Below are 25,777 nucleotides of genomic sequence, written 5' to 3' on the forward strand. Positions count from 1 at the left end.
CAACAAAAGCTCATTAATGGCGTACCAAATACAAGTCCTGGTGAGCCTTTCGTAAAAATTATGTGTTTTCATCTGCCTTCAGGTTGTCATCGTCGCAATGACGGTGATATCTAAAGGCATATATAAAATTAAAAGAGACGTCGTTTTGCCCAATGCGGATGTCACATTTTACTGCGAATTTCGTCCACGAAGTTTCTTTCTGGACCAACCGTTTGTCGACAAGACCATCGGTCTGCAAACTTCGGCCATTATACCAGTGAGAGATCGAACTGTCAGCCAGAAAGCTTTTCGCGATGTGTTCTTGAAAGACCGAGTTATCTATCCATCTGGCTTTCCGAATTTTCGTCATCATCCGATCAAACGGAACTCCTTCATGGTAACATCGTTCAGAGATAAACTGTTCAAAGACGCAATACTGAAGAATCGGAAAATGCGTGGAGAACGGTCGGTTCTCAGAGACAATTCTTTCGAAGGACAATCGCTTACTCCAGAGGAAATCTTCGAGGGACAAGCGTCGACATACAGGAGACAAGCACCGTTTGAAGAACAATTGTTGACGATGGGAACGCCGTTTAAAAACTTATTTCGCCGACAATTATCCTCGGCTGAACAAGCAACGTTTCAGAAGCAAGCGGCTTTCGTTGAATCTCCGTCCATCTCCAACTCGATCGAGTTCTATCGAGACGATTATATATTAACCCAATCGATTCATACGAGCGGTATAAAGGTATACTGACCTCGTTTGACGAGACATCTATAAAATACGGTAAGTTCACGGTTATTACGCAATTTCGAGGACATGTAATGGGAATTTTTTATATAACATTACATCAGAGAGCAAATTTTTCTCCGATAATGGACACAGTTTAATTTCTTTTTTTTTTCCAGACTTTCTAATTTAATTTGCGCAAATTGTTTTGCGGGCAATCCGATATTGAATTTTCTACTGAAACATAAAAGCAGTTTGTTAATTGAAGCGTTAGACAAACTTGTCCCTCAGGAACTTTAACTTGATTGCACCGCGTTAATTATTGCACAATAATTTTCAGCTATCAAATTAAATCTCCGCTGATACTTGCGTATAACATCTACCCTCGAGTTCAAAAATAATGAATTATCCCCAGGGGACAACTTTTTTTCCCTCACTCGTTCTGGGGTAGCACCATCGCTTCGCTGATGCTTGAGTATCTTGAGAACTATTATATAATACATTATATCCACATTCAAATGATGATAATGTTTCTCGTCGCAGATAATCACGTGCCTAAATTGTCTTCGATGGTTTCATCCTCCGAGTACCTCCTTCCATTAAACGCCGAGATGCCATCGTCAACGTCCGTTATCATGCACGAATATAATCCCGCCGTGTCTATTGTTCTTTTTGGTATGCGTATGGGCGTCGGGCGAAGCTCATTCCTCAGAAGCTCCCAAGTCGGAACTCGATCAGACGTTAACGTCGACCAGCAACTGCAATGCGGTGAGCAGTATTTATGACAGTTGATATTTCGGTTTTACAAAGCGGAATATTATATAATCAAAATTTAATCCTGTTTGTTGAATCTGATACCCAACCGAAGGCAAAATCTATTTCGCGGAAATTTTGACATATCCGTTTTGCAGTGAATAATTACAATTGTGAATGAAAACCGCTCGATTCAGTCAACCTTATCAAGTTTTGCGTTACGTGTATCTACTTGCAATTAGACTAAATGTGTGCAAAACGGATAACCAAAATTTAGAAATATATAATTTCATATTTTATATTTTATATTATAAAATTTTATGATTACTCCACGCTTACGTCATTGTTACGTATATAACATAATGTCAATTACCTGTAAATTTGTATATTATGTTACTGTTTCTTAGAATATCTTGTGCATATATTTTACATCCCCCCCTACTTATTATTAAATCTGTTATTGAGTTAACGATATTCTTATCTACTGAATAAAAAAATAAAACTAGCAAACTTTCTTGTATAATTTCACATTAATAATTGCAATGCACATAACTGTAATATACAACACTGAAGATCATAAAATGTAAGATAAACAAAAGTGAATGCACCGAAGAAGTATATTAGACTTCATAACGAATCAGTGGCACACCGGATTAATAAATGTTTATATTGCTTTTATAGCCGGTTGACAGCTCGCCAACAATCGTTCCATCAATCTCAGTTAGCATAAACCAATTCTCGATTATAGGTCACATCTTAACGAGTTTAACAACCAAGCCCAGCTCGCCTGTCACGGCAACATCAATAGCGCCGTCCGCCGGAAAGTACGTAATGGCTGACCGGAGCTTTATTATCCACCCGGTTGGTCCAACCGCATTGTAACTATGCAGTAAACTAAACTAAACTTGTGAAGTTACTCAATTGCCGAACAAGAATGTCAAACTGAGATAACCGCGTCGCATCGTGTTATCGCAAATTGCTTAACGTACAATTAATATAAATTACGATTATTTAAAATGGAATAAAATCAAATGTATTTATTTAGCGTTGATTTTATTTCGTTTAATAATTTTTCCTTACCACAATGTGTAAAGTAGTAACAAGAAAATTATATCATCAAATAATTTACATATTCTTCACACCATTACCTTTACCGATAGTCTTTATAAGTATCTAAATCTAATATAAACTCTTGTTATTTTTACTAGTTTATTTTATTTCTCTTAACAATTATTTCTATAATTGTAAAATTCATGATGCAAAATTAGAATTTAAAAAAACTAACCGCGCCAATTAATCTATAAAATAATATGGCGTAATTACATTACATTTAAATTCGGTCTCTTTGATTTAGCATCATCGATTTATTTTCACGCTACTAAATATGGGACTGTCGCGCCTTCTCTTCCTATCTTAAGTGAATTGAATAGCGACACGCATGCCTATGCGCTTTCACACACGCCGAACAACAGTCTCAAGATCAACGAGCATGACTTTAAATTCCTAGCGCTTGAAACGCCGAAGAGCGTTGAAACCCAGAGCTCAGTGTTGAACTACATTCTCCCCCGAAGAGCACAAAGGAGGACTGAAGGGTATTCAGAACACTCCTTTGCGGACTACGCGATGCTCGTGAAACTTAAACACGACTGGCCTTTGCAGCAGTTCTCACAACCGGAAACATCCTCTCCAGCCATCTCCTTCGCTATCTCCGAACGAAAAGACGAAACTTGTTTCACCGAATATACATATCTGTCGCACCAATTTTGAAATCCGTAATAACGCCCGATGCAACAGGGAATAAATTGCCGCTTAGGTATAAAATGATTATATCTCACTAACTCACTATAATTGGATATTAAATAATAAATAACGAGAATTGTTATCGATGTCTAAGTAAGCTAAAGTTTTTTTTTCCTCCGCGGTCTTCTAAATACGAATAAGTATCAAAACGACAAATTAATTGTATTACTGGGTTACATTTCAATAATTAATTTTCTAAATTTATCACGAGATGATTATTTTGTAAATTCTTCAATTTTGCAAAATCTTTGTCTACATTTAAACATTGATGTATCAAAGGAATATTTTGCTAATTAATGCGAATACGCAGTCTTTTACTTACATTTCACTACAGACGTAGACTTACCTGTAGACTTCACGGCAAGCATACCAAGCAGTCTGACTTCAAATATACCCAATGGTATATCTGGAAGCATAACTGCTGGCATATCAACGGGCATACCTGGTGGCATGACAACGGACATACCTGCGAGCATACCAACTTTGAACCTCGAGCAAAGTTTACATCACGTGGAACAATTACGACAAACTCAAGAGGCAAGAAATCCATGGTACCCCACAGGTATCTTACCTCTATACGCCAAGCAAGTTTTAGATCTTCGGTTCCGGCCGTAATATACATTTAACGTAACACCCGGAATTTGTCTAAAGATACAGAAATTCGTCCGAAAGCGTTCTGGAATTTAATGGAATAGCGGAGTGATATAACGCGTTTCAATTTCGGCAAGAATTTATCTATGAAATTCTTTAAATCACGATATGAAAATTATTAGATGCAAATTGAAAATTTTGCGCGATACTGAAATGAAACTTTATTCAATATACTTGCGAAATTCTGTAGGACTCACGTAATAAAGTTAAACGACACAAAAATACATTATTATTATTGTTCTCTCAAGTTTATATGTGTCTTTTCGTTTATTTTCAGTTTATGAAATAACTGTAAGTTCTATCTAATAATTCCTAATTGGAATTTTATCCAACAGCATTTATATATACCTACTTTTTTATTTTTCTCTCTTCGCGGCTCTTCAACACGAACCTTTCCAGCAGCTTTCGATCTGCGATTACGTTTAAGGGCTCGTTTATTCAACAACTTTTTCGCGCAAAGTTGGTAGGCGTAACTCAATTAATGTGTTTTACAGGATTGCAGCTGCAACTCGAAGGTTTCGACGGGATAAATTAATACCTTACATACGGGTATATAATCCCGCCACGAAACCGATGGAGCCTGGGGATCGCAAAAGCGGGTTAACTTCGCCGAAATTACCGCAACCGCACGCTCCCGCATTTGCAAAAGTGAGTTCTCAAGGCACGATTTTAAGTTCTGCGGTACACGGTACTCATGTCGCTCGAAAGCCTTTTTAATGGGATGCGATATTACTTTGGTCGCAATTCATTAGCCACGTGCCTGCTAATTACGAGCAGCCCACCCTTTGTCCCTTCTTTTCCTTCTTGTCTCATTTCATGTATCTTCATCTCCTTAAGTGTTACGTTTCTTTTCTTCCACTTTCTTCCGTTACGTTTCACTTTGCACCAATGGCGCAATCTTATCGAAATACCATACATTCTCACAAGTATAAATCAAGAAAATTGTAGTTTTTGTCAAATGTATTTTACGCGTTATTCGAGATAGAATAGCCACATCTGTCGAAACGCGGGCAAAGAACAAGTATTAAAAGATAGAAATTACCACTTTGGAGTTTGTCATTAAATTTAGAGCATACATATTTCTGCACTCCGCTGCGCAGTCGCTAACTCGCTTAATTTATTATTCCATTTAATTGACTGAATAATTCAATCCCTACGAGCATAAATGTCATTTATATTTGAATGACTATTGTATAATTGTTAAATAAAACAATAACTTTTTCTACGCAATGCATTTCCTTTGAGAACGATCTACAAAAGACTTTAATAATATCGCAGATTAAAATAATCCACCTGATTTTGATATTTATATTACGTATTACACTATATAACTAAAATAATATATAACTTATATAACAAGTTAAAATAGTTTAAAATTTACAAATTTAAAAAAGACATTCCACGATATTTTAATTATAATAAAAATTAATATGTATTTTGACAAATATCCATCAGTCCATTTAACAAATGCTTGTATTTAATTTTAAGCATGTATTTAATTTATTATTGCGTTCATTATCATATATTATTGAATAAATGGAAAGATAAAACGAGAAAAGATATAAAACATTTAAAAATTCTACATCTCTAACAAAATAAAATTAAAAATTCTACATCTAACAAATTAAGAAAATATTAGCGTTCCCTTATTATAAAAATTTATCTCTGTAAAGATATTTTAAATTTTCATTATTATTAAATTTCAAATATGCATTGAATAAGCATGTAATTAAGAATTCTATGAATTAACTATTCACAAGCAAATATATTAGATATATTTCAAAGTGGAAATTTCAATACTCTATTCTGTATATCGTAGATTCCTAATTATCATTTGGAAGTACGTCTATTTGCTTCGGCAAATACCATCGAACGTTGGAAGTTCGCTGGTAGAAGCTTATGAATATGGAACGCGTATTCACGAGATATTAATTAGTAAACCAATTTTGTTAATCATACACGTTCGTACCTGACAATTCTGTTGGTCTATTGGCATACGTAAACTCCGACCATTTAATCGAAAGGCGAAACCAGTTTATCGCACTGTCACATTAGAACAAATTTTATTTTATACAAATTCCGTGTCAAATATATTACATCGGTTTGTAAATCGTTTGTCATGTAAGCGCGAAAGCTTCCGAGTTTTCTTTCTTTCATTCATCTGTCAATCATCGTTCTTATAACGAATATGTACGAAAGTAATCGAAAATCACGATATAATATCAGGCTTAATAAACACATAAACTTTCACATTTTATGTGCACATAAATGTTACATAAAATATGATACTTCATTATAAAATATTTTAATTTTTTACAAAGAATTTTTTTCTAAGAAACTGAAATGTATACTGCGATGTAGTAAAACATTGCAATTACATATAATGAAATGGTTTATTATATTTATAACAAGAAAAGGATATTAAATTTCGCAACTGCAACACTAGAAAATTATAGCTAAAGGTGGATATTTAAATAACGTTGCACGACTTCGATATTACTTTCGCAAAAAAATCAGCGCACTGTATTTCTTCAGTGCCAGGCGTTGAAATGTGTGTTCTCCAAGAATGAAAGTTTTCCGCTTTGTTCAAGAGCGCAAATAAAATGTTCCGCATACTCTTCGTTCGGCCGCAATGTTGCTCGTAAATCCTTCAAAAATTTAACGCGAGACGCGGCCGAGTGCCATTTCGCGTGCCGAGTGCCGCAGGTGCCGGCTCTCTTTCCGCGATGCCGCAAGGTAGAAGGAACAAAGGTAGGCAGAGAGAAATGAGGCGTCTCGTCCGTAGTCACCTGGGTTTCTTATTTACATTAATTACACCCGGAGAAGTTTCTATCTCGGCCGAGAGAAGACGGGAAGAGGCGCGCAGCGCGCGGCGGTTTGTTGCTTGTTTTGCAGCGGCGGCAATTATTTTCGCAGTCGGTAAATATGATTAATCGCGAGGGATTAAAGATGAAACAAGTCCCGACGTCGACTAAAACAAATTGTGCTCGTTGAAATATCGAGCGGCGCGTACTCACGTTTACATTGTTTATCTTTACACAGCTCTCCGAGGAAGTGCATATAAGTAAAGAGAATTTAATTAAATTAATTGAAATTATGTGAAACGGGATACACAGGCACGAATTTCAACTCGTAGGTTCGAAATGACGTACATTTGCGGGTCGTTTATAGATTGAATTACATAACATTAAATGATATTCTATCAGAATTTAGGAGATATTTAGAGTACCCATTAAATTTCATCAAGGTTTAATCAAATTTAATTATAGAAATTTATTTATATTGACTTTAATGAAATTTCAAGTACGAATCTGTAACGCGAATTAAAATTTAAAATAATAATAAATAACATGTAGTATATATAACGTGTAGGTATATGATAAAATACATCGCAAAAATAATTTGTTTGGATATTTTCGTAATTTATTTCGTGACTTTTCTCATTACTTTAAAAATTGCATATATGTATATTTTTCTAACGTTTTTAAGTAACTGAGGTTTCTTGTTCTCATTATTTAGAGAAATTATAATTACTACATAAATATCATAGTATATAAAAAATGTTTAATATAACTTAATATAAACTTGAGATATTTTTCTAAAATGTAGAATATTATTTCAGATTGGAATTGGATACCATCTTTAATGGCAATCTAGGATCACTATTCCAGGCTCTGCTTTATGTGATGCACGCATACATTCAAAATATTACATATATAAATTAATTAAAATAATTGCTGTAACCAGACGAAATCATCAAAAATATCACTCCTATAGAAATGGCATGTATCTTTTGTAATTACTCACCATAATAATTAATTAGTTTTAAATATTATCTAGTATAAAAATGTTTTCTGTTGCATTATACATATTATAAATCAATAAGGTTTTCCAAAACCATTGCATTAGTTGATTTGCATTCGTGACCAGTAATATTTAGAAAATTATTCTTTCAATCTATTCCTTGTCTTTCCCCAATTATACATATTGCAAATTTTTTTGTTATAAGTTTACAAGGTTTTGTAATGTTACGAAATAAAATATAATAATTAATTTCAGATTCGAGGAAATGCTAATATTTCAAATAGACATTGAACAAGAACAGATTAAGTTGTGTTTCATACATATAGCAAATAACATTTAACGCAAAAAAAAATTATTTAGCTCTGTCTCTTCACGTACGACAGACGTAACGTTTTCACACCACTTACTAGCAATTTTACTAAGCTTTCATTTTACTATTTATCTGTTTATTTTCGTTTGATACCTTCTCCTTTTGTTCATCACACAGCCAAGTACCTCGATGCTCACACGGGAATAAACGGCCGAAATTCCCAGATACCTTTTATTTCTCAAACGTCCGTAAAAGTTGGCACCAAACGATTTCGCTGCAGATTGAATTTTCCTGGCGGCCGTGGTAGTTGGCCGCGACCATTGTCACTGCAGATTGCATTGAACCGAATCAATGTAGTCACACATATTGGTGGACTCGAGCTGCAATAGCTTAAAAAAAAAAGTTGTCACATCTAGCGGCGGAAATTATCTGACTGGAATAAAAAATTGACTTCCACGAGAATATAAATAAAAAGTAAATCAGATGTACGACCAACAACAAATTTTTACTATTCACATTAAATTTATATATTTTTAATCACTAAGATTCGTGCTAATGTTTCAAAATTGCTTTTTTTTTTACAAATATATAATAATGCTCTGACTTTCAAATAAATAATTAAATATATTATATAAGTATATAATTATATAAGTTAAATAATAAATTATATAAGTATATAATTCATTATTTATATTAAACTTCAACAAACAGAGTTTCGCTACGTGGCGAAGTTCTCATATCCCGCCGTCGCGTTGCATTTCGAGTTCATCTCCACTCGAGTTGTCAAGCAATTATGCAGGATAATTGTGTGCTCTATGTGTATCGTCGTTGTTTTACGATTCGCGATTTAACCTGGCAAATTGCACATCCATTTGTCACTTCTATTATTTTTTTGCAGCGAGCCGCCTGACTAGGAGTCAGTTGTAAGTTTCACATTTAATTATGCTCCGGCGAGAATAATATAGGTTTATCTCATTTTCCATCCCTAGAATTTCTCCGCGCCGTAGAGTGAATAATCCGCCGTCAGCTTACGTTAGATTACTTCATTCGTGCATTTTATGGAGATAGCATAAGCGATTTATTTGCAAATTGGATCCGTCCGGGATCCCTCGTTCTTTCGTTATTTTTCATTATTTTAATCGTAATTGAAACTGTTGCGATTACGAAGCCCTTTTATCACGCGTGAGAACAGAATCGCAACTCATTTTAATACACGTGCCCTGTCGAAACTCATTAACAATGTCATTTTACGCGGTATTCATTAATAAGCAAGATACGTTGCAGAGAAACGAAACTTGCACGTACTCGCATATTTAATTAGGCTACTTTGAACATTTATCCAAATCAATCATTTTTATTGTATTAAAAATTTAATTGTCTACGTTTGTTTACTTGCTCGCTCTTCTTGGAATGACCGCGAAGCGAAAAGAGATATGATCCGAAGGGAGAAATTATAAGATCACTTTTAATTTATACTATAATTTATTACTTTTAACAAGTGTCCTGTTCTGTGTGTATGTATGTTCATGTCGCGTGTTCATGAAACGTGTTTTCGCGTATCTTTCACGCTCTCTTAGGTATGTATAGGTATTGCCTTCAATATACATACAGCATTTTTATATATTTTTTTTACGTTCTTATTTTCTCGCAGATTAAATCTCAGCAAATTAAAGGTTCTTTTCTTAAACCTATGCCCTGTATAGACCATTGGTGATAATAAATAAGAAATCCATAGGAAAACACAGCATCCGATCTCACGCATCGGCGTAACATACGCGCGTACGTCGTATAATATATTATGTATAATATATATATATATGTAGGGGAGACCGGGGCCTAACCGTCAGTTTTTTTTCGTGCCGATTTTTAACAAGAAAATAAATAATTTTAGTTAAATGGTATACCACTGTAAAGAGTGAACCTTGAGCTACAAATTTATATAGGAAATTTTTATCTACGGTCGCTTGTTTAACACGTATAGAGCAAAAACGACAACGGTGGAAAAATTAAATCTCAAAAGTGCCGGGGTTTACCGTCACACTGCATTTTCAATACATATACGTACATCTAATCCTGAAAAATGATAGGATACATCTTATATTGTTTTTTAAGAGAAAAATATAAAATTTATTTAAAATTTTTATGCGAAACATTATTAAAAAATAGTTACGAGGGTTCCTCTTTCCGCAGAAGTCACTCGCCCGACTTGTTTTACTCCTCGACATCCGATGACTCTATTCGGTGTCTGAACGGTTGTAATTCCCGTCTCATCCATATTCCATATGCAGTGAGCCTGGAAATGCCCGGAAATGCCTTGGAAATGCACCCGGACTGCTTACTGACGGATTAACCCCAAACACAAGTTTCAGGTTTGATCGCCCACGAAATATTAGACATCAACGATAATGAAAAAACTACACTGGATTCGTGTTCAGCATGCATTACTCTTTATAATCACGTACCTCGAGATTTGGAGAGCAAATATTATTGCAGATATTACAAAATTTCCACGCGCAGAAAATGTAACTTTCACCTTCCGAAAACACGTTTGCCCTCGTAAAAATCATAACACGGCAGGTAACCTGCCGAAACTCCGTTGGTCACATGGGTACCATAAGCAGCGTTTACAATGTTAATAGCGAGTTCGCACAATATACAGGTTCCGAGATATTTGATTTGACGGTTCAACCCCGGCGACGGTTAGGCCCCGGTCTCCCCTATATCTCTCTCTTTTTTTAACGTTATAGCATTCCAACACTTTCATCCTCGAAAGACAACGTGCCGACGTGATCGTTTCGCGCAAACAAGAAGTTTCTGTAGTAATTTACACTCAATTGGGAATCATCAGGGGAAACTTCGTCGTACTCTCTCACGCACACAAACGTGTACACAAACAGACGCAACATGCTTCCCCAATTAGACATATATTTACACAGATATACAGTGCCTACGTTAACTTGCCCTCGCAAATTGTGACATCGTCTTCACGCACGTGTCGTTATGTGTCTATCGATACATATCATATACATGTGTCGCGTATATATGTACAGAGGGGAAAGTATCAGGTTAGAAAAATACAGCCATTTTACTCAGGATTATAAGAAATTTTCTAACATCTTTCGAAGTGTCACGCTATATAACAGAAGACTAGGCTCTCCCTTTCTTTCTATCTCTCTCTCTCTCTCTCACACTCTTTCTCTCCTCGCACGAATATATTTTTGGCTACCCGTCATATCTTCGTCTGGAACCGTTAAATCTCACGCTTATACATATTGTTCTTCTAAATAATCTAAATCGTCAGATTGTGGGACCCGTATCTTCATCATGCATTTAGCACTGAATGTAGCCACCTGATACGCGTCTTCATTTTATTAATTGGCCTCTGAGGATGAGACTTCGGGATCAGACAGCCACTTAGTTACAGTGCTAAACGCGGAGACGCAACACGGGGATGAGAATATGGCTCTCGAGATCGACTATGGAAATGCAAGTATTTCGCGGGGATCGCGCTGGAATATGCGCCATACTTGTCCTCTGCGCTTCGTTAGCGATATGGAAAGCAGAGCGTGCGAACTTCGCTAATTAAGAAGCGATCGACTTCGTCCGGAAGTCTCCTTACCCTTTAACAACGACGTTAAGTGGCACATGGCGCGATCTACGAAGGTGAAGACGAGACGGAGGCGGCTCTCCCGCAGGGGATAAGTCGAGAGATGACGATCGGTCGACAAGCGAGAGAGAGAAAGTCGACAAACTTCCCGACGGAGTTATGAAAAGGACTTAAAACTTCACAGCCGGCTTGCGCGGATTCATTGTGACCGAAGCGACTTAAGTAGGTTTTATATCTTTCGGAAGGGGGGGGGGTTTACATAAATTAAAAGATTTATATCCCCGAATTGAAAGCCGCGGCTTTAAGTCCGCGGCGTCTCTCTCTCTTCGCTTCCGGCGTCAAGCCGTATTTCATTCCACGACGGAGCCGTTCTCGTGTTTCTCCCCGAGAAACTTTTAAACGTTATCGTAACGCGGATATTGTCTTGCGCATTGCCAAAATGCTGTTGCCGTGTTTCACGGAGAAAGAAGTTAAAAGTAGTCGACGGAAAACTGGCAACAGCAGAATTCTAAGAAGCAGAATTCGCGAGATTTTAAGAGGTTCCGCTTGCGACAGTTTTCGTCTTCGTAACGTTATTTTGCAGGAAGACTTTACAAATTTACCATTAATCTTCATTAGTTTGCATATTATTTTAAACAGGGCAAACATACCGATTATACAAAACAGCGGAACGGAGAGCGTTATTAGCGTATTAAAAGGGAAGCCGTGTCGCGTGATTATCCCGAAGTCGCGAAACATTTGACACAATGACGCGTAGAATTAAACTAACGAAGCAATTTCGCGTTTTGCAAAAAAGCATCATGCGAAGAGCTCGCCGATGACGACAAATGTCGTTCGATTCTGCGGCTGGACGTTTGTCAAGCTCGGAGCACACGTGTCCATTTATCGCAAGTGACCGCACACTCGTCCAAGTTTCACGCGGCATGAAACGTACGCGAACTGCGTTTTATCTAAAACAACTCGATCGGATCGACGTCGTAAACCGCGCCACATGTAACACGAAGCTGTATACGTAACGATATACATAGGATTGACAGTACCATTCGTCTAGAATATTTACAAATATACATCGGAGGCTTAAAGCTACGTCGTACAGCATTCAAAAAACCCAGTAAAAAGCTTTGATTGTAGACGTTATTGCAACAACGCGGACGCGCGTGACATACATCGAAACGAACGAGATATCATGATTTGCTCGCAACGCTCCGGATCGTGCAAAAACTTACATCTGGACTAAAAAAAAAACCTTAAGATAAAAGTAATACTCTAAGTAAGAAAGCACGGTCTTAATTGTTAACGATTTCCAGAAGCAGAAGTAAATTTAGACAAAATTAAGCAATTTGTCGATCATTCTTTTCGAAAAGTAAAAGTATCTACAAAGTTTCTTCTACTTTAATTCCAAACACGACAAATTTCTTAAATCTGAACACATTTCAAACCGTGAGCTTGCGAATGCTGGCTAGAGGGATAAAAGTCGCTTACGATGCACGCGAAACTGCAGGAGCGAAATTATCACTTTTAGCATAGATCTCGAGATTTCTGGATTGACAGCGCCCAATTTTGTTCGGAGCGACTGCAATCAGGGGCTTACTTAGACGTCATGCAAGAAAAGCGTCGTTAGATTTTTTTTATCAAGAAACTTTCGAAGAAATGTAATCGAAAGCATGCTTGACGTAAAACTTCCCCGATAAAAAGGTAATGGTAGCGCTCGATATTCATGCAATGAACACAGTCACGTTCGGTTGATTGATTTTATGCACCTGGCATCGAGACGCTGCCGCATCTCTTGATGATCTAATATTATATCTTTAACAATTTAATATTAACGGGATTGCAAAATACTCCCATCAGATTAATCTTTCTCTCTCTCTATTTCTCTATTTCTCTTTCCCTCTCTCTGTACGCGAGTTTATCATGAGCTTATAATTGTATATTATTTAATGTCATTATTCGCTTTATAAACAAACCACTTTTAAACGTCATCCAAATTGATCAATTATATTATACATGCTCCCTCAGATATGCGCTAATCACTTCGCTTATATTTGAAATCCGATGAAACCATTGCATTTCGACGTGAACGTGATTTGAGATGCTCACATTACGTCGATCAAATATTAGTTGAAACATGAACTTCGCGATTGCGAGGAAAGTCGTGAACCTCTACATGGGTTAATCAAACACAGAACGTAGATCGTATTCTGCGTTTCTACGCGCGTCTCCCTCGCGTCGTAAAGGCCCGACGTGCGGATATGTTTGTCTTTTTCTCCCAAATTGAAATCGACGAGTTTAATTTCTCACGCAATAGAAATCGAGAAATGTATTTTATGCTAAATCTGCGAATTTCTATTTTGTTACGCATAAATATATAAATGTGGAGTCTTGGGAGATCGTACTGGTTTTAATTCCTGTTGTTCTAATATAGACTTCCACAGATATTAAACAAATAAAACGTGAAATAATTATACTTACCAGTGTAACTCTTTTGCATCAAGATGCCGTAATGTGTATTGTATTATAACCCTTTAAAATTCAAAGTCGTTACTAAATATTATTAAGATTTAAGTATTAATGGATATCTATAAATCACGACAATATCGAATATATCTGGAATATAAAACGTTTACATACATATTATCATCAAGAAACGCGATAACGTCTCGTGCCATAACTCGTAAAAAAATGATAAACGTATATTCTTTCTTAGTGAGATCGTTAACTAGGTTGTTAAACGGTACTAAACGAGAAAAATTAATTAAGTACTTCAGAGAAACTTTCACTCTCTTTCGTCCAAGCAGTCGCAGTCCTGTTAAACGATGCTCCACGGTTGATTTTGATGAAAGTACAGCGTGGATCCGTTGATCCGCATCGTCTCGCAGCTCGACGGAAAAGTCTTGAGGAGTATACACAGCCGCATTGATCACCTCGAGAAAAAGAAAAAAAATAATAATGCAGTGTAGAGCAGTAATTCGCTCAAATTGATTGATTCGTAGGCAGCTATTGCACCGCGTACTCGTACTTGATATGTTTGAAAATTCGGTCACGTTGAATTTCACGCTTGACCACGAAACAAAGACGTGAAAGACCGTCGAAACTTAGGACACGTACGTACACAGTATCGCGAGAAGCTCGGCACAACTTCCGTCTGAAATCTTCTGAACGTAATATGAAACTCGATAACGAACTTCTCTCACCAACTTTCTCTTTTATTTCTCTTTTATTTCATATTTTCCATTTACTAGATTTAATTTTCTTCTATTTAATTTTTATTCTTTTATTCCCTTGTAAGGTATATTAATTTCACCCGTATTGTATCTTTACGCTTTTAGAGGAATCGATACTCTGCAATAGTTTGCATTTATACGTCGCGAGCCAGTAAATCCCGATGTTGCGCTTTTGCGCTCGATCGAGCCGTGAAACCGAGAACTGTGTTTCCGATCTTCGTGTACGCTGTCGTCATTGTTCCAAGTCTACCTGATTATTCATACGGTTCGTAACTAGTGGCATTGGTATCGGAATATCGCGACAAATCCTACATATCAAAGCGCGCCGAAGCGGTCGGAGCAAGTTCCGGAATTTCGCCGTTCGATCGAACCTGTACGATTGCTCGCAAGTCAAACCTGCATGTATGTGCGTGTGTGTATGCGTCACGGCAAAATCGTAAAATAATATAGGTATATCAGGAGTTCTCAATCCCTGCACGTTCTCACGCTCCGTTTATTATTTATGTATCCGTTTGCTTGCTACATAAATATTTTGCAGATAAATGACATAACGTAACACGAAATTCTTTTCACAATTTAGAAGAGCCCAACACTCGTAATAAGGTATTCGAGACATATAAGCTTCATTAAATATTCGAAATTGATAAATAAAAATAAAAATAGGCATAATGTTGGTAAGGAAGTACTTCATATAAGTGTGAACTTGCCTGCATCTTATCAGTATTCACGAACTCTGCGTATATCTTGTAAAATATATATGTTTGCTTATACAATTTGATTTTAAGAAATTTGTGCTGCCGTAGTTTGATTGTTATTGAATCACTATCCACCTTCATAAAGCGTTTAATTGTTACTGCGTTAAGACATGTATTGCAAGTTAATAACCGTTCGGTAACTTCAACAAAGTAAAAGTATGTGAACTGAACAAATTGCTATTATAATGGGAGATCAATGCAAGGTGATGGAGCGCTAAATTGAGAAACCCTGAGAAACTCGTCCATATAAATATCGAGGAACTAAGCATTTCAAATTTTTCAAAATACCAAAAACTCTTCCTCTCTCGATTTAATAGCGAATTTATATTTATTCTTGGAAAAACGTGCGTTTTCCCAAAAATGAAGATTACAATCCCAAAAGCTTCCATCAACCATTTCTCTCCTAAATATTCTCACGTTCAGAAAAATATCTTATTCTCGATGCACGGGCTTTAATTAGTATCTTGATAACTGAGAAATAATTATATTCACCGGCGTTCGATAACACGAGTAACTCATTAAAGAGAGTTCGAGCTAGTGTTTCCAAGATACACTGTTCCCAAAAGTTAAGCTTCTTCCATGTTGTCCTAAAGCTTCTGCCCCGTACTTGGTGTCACCCTGTATATCGTGAAAGGACGTAAATTTATTTATGTAATATATGTATAATATATATGTAATATATATCTTTCTCTCTCTTTTTCTCTCACATTTTTTCCCCTCTTTCTTTCACTCTCTTTCTTTCTCTATGTGTATCGAAGTATAAATACATACAATTACACTGCGACACGCGAGTGTACATAGCATGATTCTATCGTCGTAAAAACGGCGGTCACGGTTGCTTTTGCTTTGAGCGAAAAAATATTGCTATAACTTATATCCTATGTTAATACTGTCATGGCGTACTTAATCATCCAGATGAAGACGTATAGTAATATATGCTCGCATAATAAATACACCTCTAACAACTTTAACCCTCCGCGCTTCCCCCCCCCTCTCTCCCTCTCTCTCAAATCCCATTATTACCTGCTTTCGCGAACTTAAATTATCTTCCAGGGGTGTAACCGCCCTTGCGAACACGCGATTATTACACCTCAACACAGAAGGTTGACTAACCTGTCTAATGAGTCCTTCGGGGCCTCGTAGACGCTCGCCGCGTGTGATTTGTACAGATTACCTAAATTTCCTGCTAATTTGCGCGATACCGCGCGGTTGATCGACGCGGAGTATTTGCTTTTGCTTCGCAAAGCCTTACTTAGCAATTACTTGAGCTATCCGTGCGAGAATTCAACTCCAACGTTCGTGCACGTGAATTCTAGCGCACGTGTACATGTGTGTCCTCCACCCAATAGCGCGTGTCATGCCACGATAGTTCGATATCACAGTGCACGATTTTCACGCGTATGGATGCGAAGAATCGTTGCTGCATTCGATAACAACGAATTTACCAGCGAACAATTTTCGCTGTCTGATCGCGTGTCAATTTTATCCAAGTGAAGAAATATCTTCTTCACTTTCCATCATAGATACGTAATAATCAATGAGTAATAACTTTAACAGTACAATTATTTATCTTGAGTGTCGTAAATTTGAGAAAAAACAATTTTCAATATTTAAATATCTTACGTTCACGCAAAAATTTCGTTAAATAGAGATATCATTTTTATTTCCTTTAGTTTTATTACTCTTTTGTAATCTTCATAAATTATTTTCATCGAATGCATTGCTTGTATATTCATCTGCAGAAATAATGCCTTTGTGTTTTTTTTCCGTGTCGCGGACCGTATTTCCTAAGTAGAAAATGGGAAATGTTTTGTGAGACTCGACTTTTCTCATTCACTTGGAAAACGATTGACACGCAATAGAACGCGAAAACCGATAGGCAAACGCAGCTGCTGAGGTTCCAAATACAAGAACAACAGTACCTGTTGCAAGTTTGCCGAGAGCCTACAGTCTTGTTGTTACATCACAAATACGACGATTCACACCGAATTACGTTTGCTGTCCTGTATCTCTTCTTCAGCGATGGAAGCAGGTAAATCGCTCGCTTATACGCTGATCAGCTTGCGGAAGGCCTTACGGAATTCGGGGTTGAACACAGTGTATATTACGGGATTCACGAAACTATTCATGTAGCCCAACCAGGAAGTGACGATGAAGGCTGTAACACCAGGTTGACAAGCCTCTGTCAGCTTCGTGCAAATTGCGTCCATGATGTTGCAAGTGAAGAAGGGCACCCAGCATATTAGAAAGACACCTGTGACATTTATTATATTAATCAAAGTGATTGCGTTAGCAAGATTAATGATTTCTGTGTTTCAAGAAATATAACACAACACCTAACTATTATTCTTAATTTTTAACATTTTAATTTAATATTAATTATAACTATATCTCAATAAATGCTTTATATATTTTTTAAATTGTAAAAAAATCTTTTAAAAAAGAAATATTACTTATATAGAAGCTATATTCATTTTAACTATTAATTTAGGTAGAATAGTCGGAGAGTTTAAACATACAATAACGATAATGCACTAAAATGCAATGTTGCATAAATGCAAATTTGATTCTTTATCTCTCTATTTTTTTATTTTTTATTAATAATGCATATTTATTGTAGGAATTGTGAAATGCATGCGTTCTAAATTCACCATTATTGTTTTTCTATAAAGCGAGTACTTTTGAGCTTCAGCACTTGGTATGCAAAATACATTCTGTTAATGATTTTGACACCCCAAGGACCCCAGAAACTTTCAGTACCTGTTATCCTTTGATATCTTATATATCAGAAATATTTGTTGCAAAATACAAACTATCTATTTAATAATCCTCTCTACTCTTTCATCCAACCTTACAGTGGACTTTATTTGAAAGAGATTTGAGACAAACTTTAGAGCTTCTTAATACCGAGATTTTCGTGTTGGTGAAGGGGATTTAAAGCTTTTTTCTCTGTAATAATACGCGGCATGCTTCACAAAATTTCTTCATATTGATTTCAAAGTTTTGATATTCAAGTAAATCCACATTTCGAGCAGTAAGGATAGCAGTTTCGTATCGACATTTATTGCCGCTTATTTATTGCTCGCAAGAAAGAGTTACAAAGATAAATTGTTCGATCCGATCGAATCGTCATGCCGGACATATAACTAATCTCCTGATCTCTCGTTCGATGTTTTTCTTAAACCACTCGCCTATTCGCCTAGCCATGTTCAGACTTTCACATATATACTAGAGATGGTGATCCATTTCCAGTATCGCAGCTCGTTCTTGCATGCTTCTAACTCGCGAGCCTCATCAATAATAGATGCGAGACGGATCGAGCTACTTATCAATGCAGCGGCACGCGAGCAACCTACCTAACACGATCGCCAGAGTCTTCGTGGCCTTGCGCTCCTTCTTGGCTGAGCTCTTTTCTCTCTTCTTTTTACTAGCCTTGTTGGCCTTGTATATCGTGAACCTTGACCCGGCCGACGCGTTCTTCCGGTCCTTCTTGCAGGTGGACGACAGCACGCTGGGTGTTCTCGCGAGCTGCAGCGGCAGGAGCGAGCCGGCGCTCTTCAGCCGCTTCAGCTCTTGCTTGTTCGCGCCGCCGTTGTTACCGTTCCTCTTCGTCTGCGTGGCCGAGGACACGCTGGTTGCGCCTCGCGTTGGCGGGGGCGACGACGAAGTCGACGAGGACGGCGGGCCCGACGTGATCCGCGGGTTCGGGCTCGGACTCGAATTCGTCTCGAGCGGCTCGTGGATCATCGTGCTGCTCGCCGCGACGTCGTATCCGCTGGGATCCTGCCGCTGCACGTGTGGTGCTCCGGTCAGCTGGGCCTGTGCCACCGCGCTGAAACGACAACTATACCATTCGAGTGTCAGAAAGACCCGGCACTCACATCCGCTTCACGTTAGAGTTTAAAATCCACACTATCAATTTTAAGTCTGGTTTCGAGGATTAAGGAGTTCGGGATCTCGTGATAAACACGCAAAAGTTATACAATACAAAAATAAAGATGGTTTTTAGAAATCTCATTTAATATCATATATTACTGTTTTCTCATTATTGCAAAACGCGTGATTATGTTTGTACACTCAGGACGATTATACAAAATCTTCAAAGATATCATTTCTACTCAATGCAACATTTTTGTGCATATCTGTATTATAATCTCAAAATCTTGCATTTAAATTTTGATGCATTTTCATGTATTCTAAATTTTGTACGATAGTTTTGATTATATTATTTATTAATAATTATGGACATACATTATTTTTTATGTTTATATACTACGTTTTTTATTTAAGATCTTTTGCGTTCTTATATATTTTTGACAATGAGACATTATTACGTTGGCCGGTGTTGTATGGTAAAATGGTAACGTAATAAAATACTTAAAAAAAAAACGTTACGGGGAATCTAACTAATGAGACGGTAACAAATTACTATCTGAATTAGGAGACAGTACTTATGAATATGCATGCAAATGACAAGGAGGTCTTACATCCTTCAGAGGCAAGGATACAGAAAACAAATGTCCTAAACAAATATACAGCGAGATCCAATTGACTATATTATATATAAAAGAATATTTTTAATGTCTATTTATCTATAATCTACGTACTTTACTGAATTTTAATATATCATCGTTTATAATATAATATTAAGATAATGCACCACATACAACTTGTTTTCCACCAAAGCTTACGTTATATTTCTTCTCTTTCCCTTTTATATAATTTTTTTAAAAGCATAACTAGAAATAGGAATGTGATCGTTAAGTTTTTGTTCATTTCTAAATCGTAACCCGTGCAAAATCTCTCGTAACGATTCAACGCGAAGTTCCACGCTTGCCGAAATATGCGGTGTACTATCGCTCGAGCGCTGAAAATACACACTAATTAATAACCGTGAAATGTCCATGCGCGCGGAGTTGATTGGCCCATTTTCAAAGGTAACGCGAGCGGTTAGATGCAAATTGTTCGCGGAACGCCGGTACAAAGAGACCACCCCATCGCGATTAGCTCGCGAACTTCCGGATTACTATCGGAGCGACGAGTTTCCGTTAAACGAGTACTGTGCGCGGGCTTTGAATAGAGTTTTGGAAATAGATGGAGAGAGAGAGAGGAAGAGGGAGAGAGTATGCGAAATCTCGCACAGCTCCGATTGGCCCCCACTGTACCGCGATTGTCGAGAGAACGAAGAAAATAATTACGAGATCATCGGCTTTTCGCCGCTCGGCCTGCCGTGCTTCCCTTCACTCTCTTTCCCTCGATCTGCGAATTTTTTCTTGTTTTGCTTCATCGTCCAACGCGCACGAACTTTCGAGCGTTCAACTTGTCAGCCGTCCCGAATATCGACGTGCCTTCCTGTCCGAGTTTTCCGATCGAGCGAATTTTCGACATCGCCCTGAATTGTCTTCGCCTCTTTATCCGTTCGAGACGAATTACCGAAAGAAAGCTTTCAAAAAATGATAAAATGAACAAAAAATATCATTTCAAAGAACAAAAAAATCAATTTAATGAAAAATGATTAACTACGATATTTAAGGACCATGTTTTTAATTTGTGTGAAAAACGTAAAACTTTATCTTACAATTAGATTGCTTTATAAACAAGACTCGGAGAGAGATTATTTTATGTACATATAAAATTGAAAATAATTCTCGTAATTTGATGAAAAAATACATATATTTCGCTACTACAGGTATATTATCATATTTTAAAAGAGCAAGGACAGTCCGAAACAGTAATCACTGCTTAGTCGAAAGGAATCCGCAATTATTCTCACGTTACCGATAATCTGAAGAGGACTCGGAACAGAAGGGATAAAAACCCGCAAACTTTGCGACACGCGAGGCAGAAGTAATATCCTCTTAATTGAAGACTCCCAATTGGCCAATTAACCGGCAGGTTAAAACTTTTGATTGACTCAAAGCCTTTTCGTGTCGCTTGGAAATCTTCAGAAAGAGTAGTAAAATAATTGTAGCTACCTACGTGCTCGTGTTGTTTCATTTTTACTACTTTATTTAACAGTTGCTTTTTATCTTTCGTGTCTCTTGTCGACTAATTGAAATTTCAAGTCTCATTTATTATACAACGTTAAGAAAATAGCGGCATCCGAAAAGTTTATGGGGTCGTTCGATGGAATTTCTTCTAAATATGTAGGTCAAATTACACAAAGGAAATTTAATTTAATCATCATTAATCAATTCTTTTAGTCCTCTTTCAATTTCGCGTTACGTACTTTTCTCAAATTGCGAGGCGCAACTAAGAAGAATTAGAAAGATAAGTTTCTCTGCATGATAACGATGCGAAGAACCTCAGATCAGATCATTTCGAGCGGCGCGTAATAAAAAGAAACGCGAGAATTTTTCCATTTTTCTACAATACAGAATATCGTATAATCATCTCTTTTGCCTTTCAGACATCCACCCAGACTTTTTAACCATTCGTTTCATCTCTCGGAGCTCAGCAAAAGCAGATGGAAAGAGAAGTTGTACAGGTATATCTTGGTTATACAGTGCCCTTATTCATATAAGTCGTTTTATAAGTTAATTCCAGAGCATTTCCCCCGCGATACACATAAAATAAACTTAATTTTATAATTTATTCAATACGCTTTATTGAGGGTGCTTATCATCTGTATTAAGTACTTAAATATAAAAACGCCATTATATTTCAACGAAATATTCCTCTTTTAATTAAGCAGCAAATAAAATTGTAGAATTTTATATTATCTTAAAATAATCTCGTATAAAAATTGATGCATTAAATATTTACTAGCTTATATCGTTATTCGTCCCAATAATCGGGGCGAATAGTTGATATCAAGCGTGAACGCAACATAGCTTATCCCGAACCAAATATATATTTTACGAAAGACCTCGCAAGATCCTCTTTGACTTTTTCACTCGACTTCATATCGTATCTGTCATCGCAAAGAGGTATACATTTCAAACTGAACGACGGTTTTGAAAGACAGTAACCGTTTCAGAGACGACGTATTCGTACGGCTTTTCGCATTGAAGGTCGATGTGACGAGACCCGTCGCACAACGTCATGACAATGCGATCCGATATCGTTGAAAGAAAATTCCGACATCTTCCTTCCGTTCGCGGGGCGCGCGACGGGGGGAGAGGAGGAACGAGTGATAAGAAGATATGATGAAATTCTTACGCTGCTTCCTCGACGACCGTGGCTAAAAAGAATTCCGTGCTCTTGTCATTGGAGATGACGACGACGGGATCGAGGGGCGTCTCATCCTCGTCCTCGTTGCTGCCGGAAGCGGTGTTCGTCGGTTCCTCGATCCCAGGTGCCACCAGGGCGGCCGCCCCCAGCGCCGTTTCCGCGAACCTTGCCACAGAATACCCACTACGTGATCTTAGTCAAAAGCCTCTAGAAAAGCCTCTACACCTATCATGCACTTCCTTGTTTATCCAGCATCCCCCAGCGTTAATCCAGCAAGTAGCGTATCTATCATGCACAAAGCGACGACACGCTTTTTCACAGCACCTGCAAGATCCTCAGTGACAGAGCGTCGCTGTTTCCTTTTTACGATCGAGATCTCAAACGAGTCTTTAATTTGTTACGACACAGCGATCAAGTCCAAATCGTGATAAGTCGCAATCGTTTCTCTTTAATTTTGAATGTAAAAAATAAATATCTTAATTAAATAAATATCTTCCATTCTTATATATTTTTGTATTAGCATTTAAAAGTTCACTATATGTATCAAAAAAGCAACATATTTAATCATATAAATATTCAAAATTTAGAAAAAAGACAAGGAAGAAAGGATGGCGAAAGAGAGAAAAAAGGAAGAAAGAGAGTGTGTGTATGTGTGTGTGGTAGGGAGCGAAAAAGAAAATAAATGATTTTGATTGATGCGCGCTGGTGCAAATTAAAGTCTGTTACACGTTAATTTATCTAACTGTAAATGTATATACTTGCGTTTTGATCGATAACATGCCCAACATACAATTCTGTCAATGTAATAATTTGTGTCGAGCATCTCATTTGTATTTAATATAAGTTACAGGTTTTATCGAATATAAAACCATTACGTTAATTTGTGTATATAATAAGCTTTTAACATGCTAATTAATTCAACCGGATTTGCTATAAATTTTTCAATCTCCCACACAATATCCAAAATTCGCGAGTTTTCTGAAAAGTTGAATATTCTCTAAATGGCATTATCAAAACTTTGTCTGCTTGGATAATATAGAATTGCGTTACTATGTTTAATTTCCTTGAACTGCGCAAAACTCGTTTTGCATTGCAAAATAATTCATATATTCGGCGAAGGAGACCGCGACTTGAGCTGCCATAAGCTTCATTAACACACCTATGCGCAAATTGGAAGCTCGGCTGTTAAATTTTGTATTATTGAACTTCGAAGTGATAGTATCCGCGATATGCCCCGACAGTACCATTCAAAAATCGCCTATTCAAAGCATAACGCAGCATTTTCACATGCACATCTCTGTACACAATAAAGCACAATCTGAACATACGTAAATTTTCCGCAATGGAGGAAAATTCTTACGTGAGAAAATTAATTTTCACGGTTAAGAATCCATTTTAAATATAGTCAATTTCACTGCTGACATTTGTTTTACTAAAAAATATTTTAAACGCATTTAATTTAATTAAAATTATCTCACACATGTACGTATTATCTTATAAAGAGGAAAATTTCATATATGAGAGAAAATATCATCATTCTGTTGGATAAATATAATCTTAATTTAAACCGATGTTCTTCCTATCATCCTTATCTCGTTTATCTCTTTAATCTCAACGCAAGCAATTTCGCGGCTTTATATATGTCATCACGAGGAATAATTATTAATTGTACTGATCGCCGACCTGAACATAACCTTGGGATAAGATACACGTGCGACGGCAACAGGATTCGTGCATTAGATTGCCAAGATAAATATCAAAATTTCGGTGCTTTCGACCGAACCTCGGTCCGCGCGATAACAAAGTTGATAAAGGGATAACGTGGCCAGCGTGGATGCATGTGGGCGGATTAACCGGAACGCCAGATTATGTTGGATACATTGCACCCTAGAGAGATATCAAAATGCGGATGAAGTTACCAAATTGCGACTGTAACTGTAAACACCTAAGTTTAATTTATCGTCCGCCCGTCATGCGTCATGCGTCATTGTAAATGTGATCTCCGTCAAAGTTAAACCAAAAGCAATTATCAATTTTCCGAGAACGCATTAACTTTAATTAATTAAACGTTATTTTAACGACAAACGGTTTGCGAAAAAATAAATGGAAAAAATATTTTGTTTGCATTTTTCTAAAGTAATCATAAAAATGAAATACAATTTAAAAATTATTGTATCAGATATGCAAACAAAAAGATCTGTAGGAATTTTAAAATCCCTGGAAGAAGTAAATAATGACAAGAATAAATAATCACAGAAAATGCTATTTTGCGCGGAGAGAAATATTAATTAAATGTATTAAAGTATCTAATATTTTTGAAACTAATTAACACTAAACTTTTTTCCCTATATACAGTGCAGTTCTCTGCCGATATGTTGTAATAAAAGATAAAATAAGACTCGTAATAACGCTTTTTACTTTTTAACCGACACCTTTCCATGGTGCGACGGCCAGCCTCACTTTTCGGCTATTCTTCGTACGTGTCCTTTCCGCGTTCAAGCGCTTAAATACTTAAATTTTCTGCGCTCTTCGCTGGAAGGAAGGCAAACAGGAGTTCGTTGGAACATTTCGCTTACCTTCGTGGTACTCCCGTAGTGATCTCAAGTACTTAACGAAGCGCCGTAATATTTTTCGAAAATCTTCTTACAATTAGATAGCTAGGGATGTCGAGTATTTACGAACGTATACGTCTGCTAAGCTTCACATGGCTCTTGTGCAAACTTTGTTCCAAAAATACCGCGGCTCCCTTCTTTCGGATCAAATTCAACAACTAACTACTTTGACCAATTTTGTAATTGAGTACGTGAATAAAACTTTGATTAAACGCTACGTTCTCTTGCAACTTTTTAATTTCCAATATTAAATATCTTTCTAACTCTAGACCGAGAATTAAAATTTCCTTAAATAGAAACCAATTTTAATTAATCGAAATATAAAAGCTTCTCATCCGCTGTCAGAATTTAATTCGCTGAAAGTTTTTAATTTACCGTT

General features: G+C 36.9%; 1 protein-coding gene and 1 long non-coding RNA gene across 7 annotated transcripts in view; one reads left to right on the forward strand and one right to left on the reverse strand.

Annotated features, from left to right (window-relative positions):
* The first annotated feature begins 1,922 nt into the window (after positions 1-1,922).
* LOC139774746 (uncharacterized) lies at positions 1,923-4,104 on the forward strand. The gene is made up of 3 exons (XR_011718662.1): positions 1,923-2,323; positions 2,970-3,275; positions 3,597-4,104. It is a non-coding gene; the product is annotated as an uncharacterized lncRNA (long non-coding RNA).
* A 10,321-nt stretch (positions 4,105-14,425) lies between these two features.
* The window catches only part of Dop2r (dopamine D2-like receptor), a 205,863-nt gene continuing 194,511 nt past the window's right edge, over positions 14,426-25,777 (reverse strand). Inside the window, exons 6-9 of one of the 6 annotated variants that reach the window (XR_011718664.1) lie at positions 22,775-22,969; positions 18,970-19,457; positions 17,536-17,867; positions 14,426-14,558 (exon numbers count right to left, since the gene is read on the reverse strand). Coding sequence is in view for 4 of the 6 variants with exons in the window: in XM_071710177.1 (XP_071566278.1) it covers positions 17,659-17,867; positions 18,970-19,457; positions 22,775-22,969 (892 nt within the window). In the remaining 2 variants the exon portion in view is untranslated. Of the gene's footprint in view, positions 14,559-15,331; positions 17,868-18,969; positions 19,458-22,774; positions 22,970-25,777 lie in introns of those variants that run through there. The other 5 variants (XR_011718663.1, XM_071710179.1, XM_071710178.1 and 2 more) reach the window with 5 other exon arrangements.

This window comes from Temnothorax nylanderi, unplaced genomic scaffold (genome assembly GCF_030848795.1).
Source record: "Temnothorax nylanderi isolate EJ_2023f unplaced genomic scaffold, tnyl_v1.0 TNYL_tig0086_pilon, whole genome shotgun sequence".
Classification (NCBI taxonomy): Eukaryota; Metazoa; Arthropoda; class Insecta; order Hymenoptera; family Formicidae; genus Temnothorax; species Temnothorax nylanderi.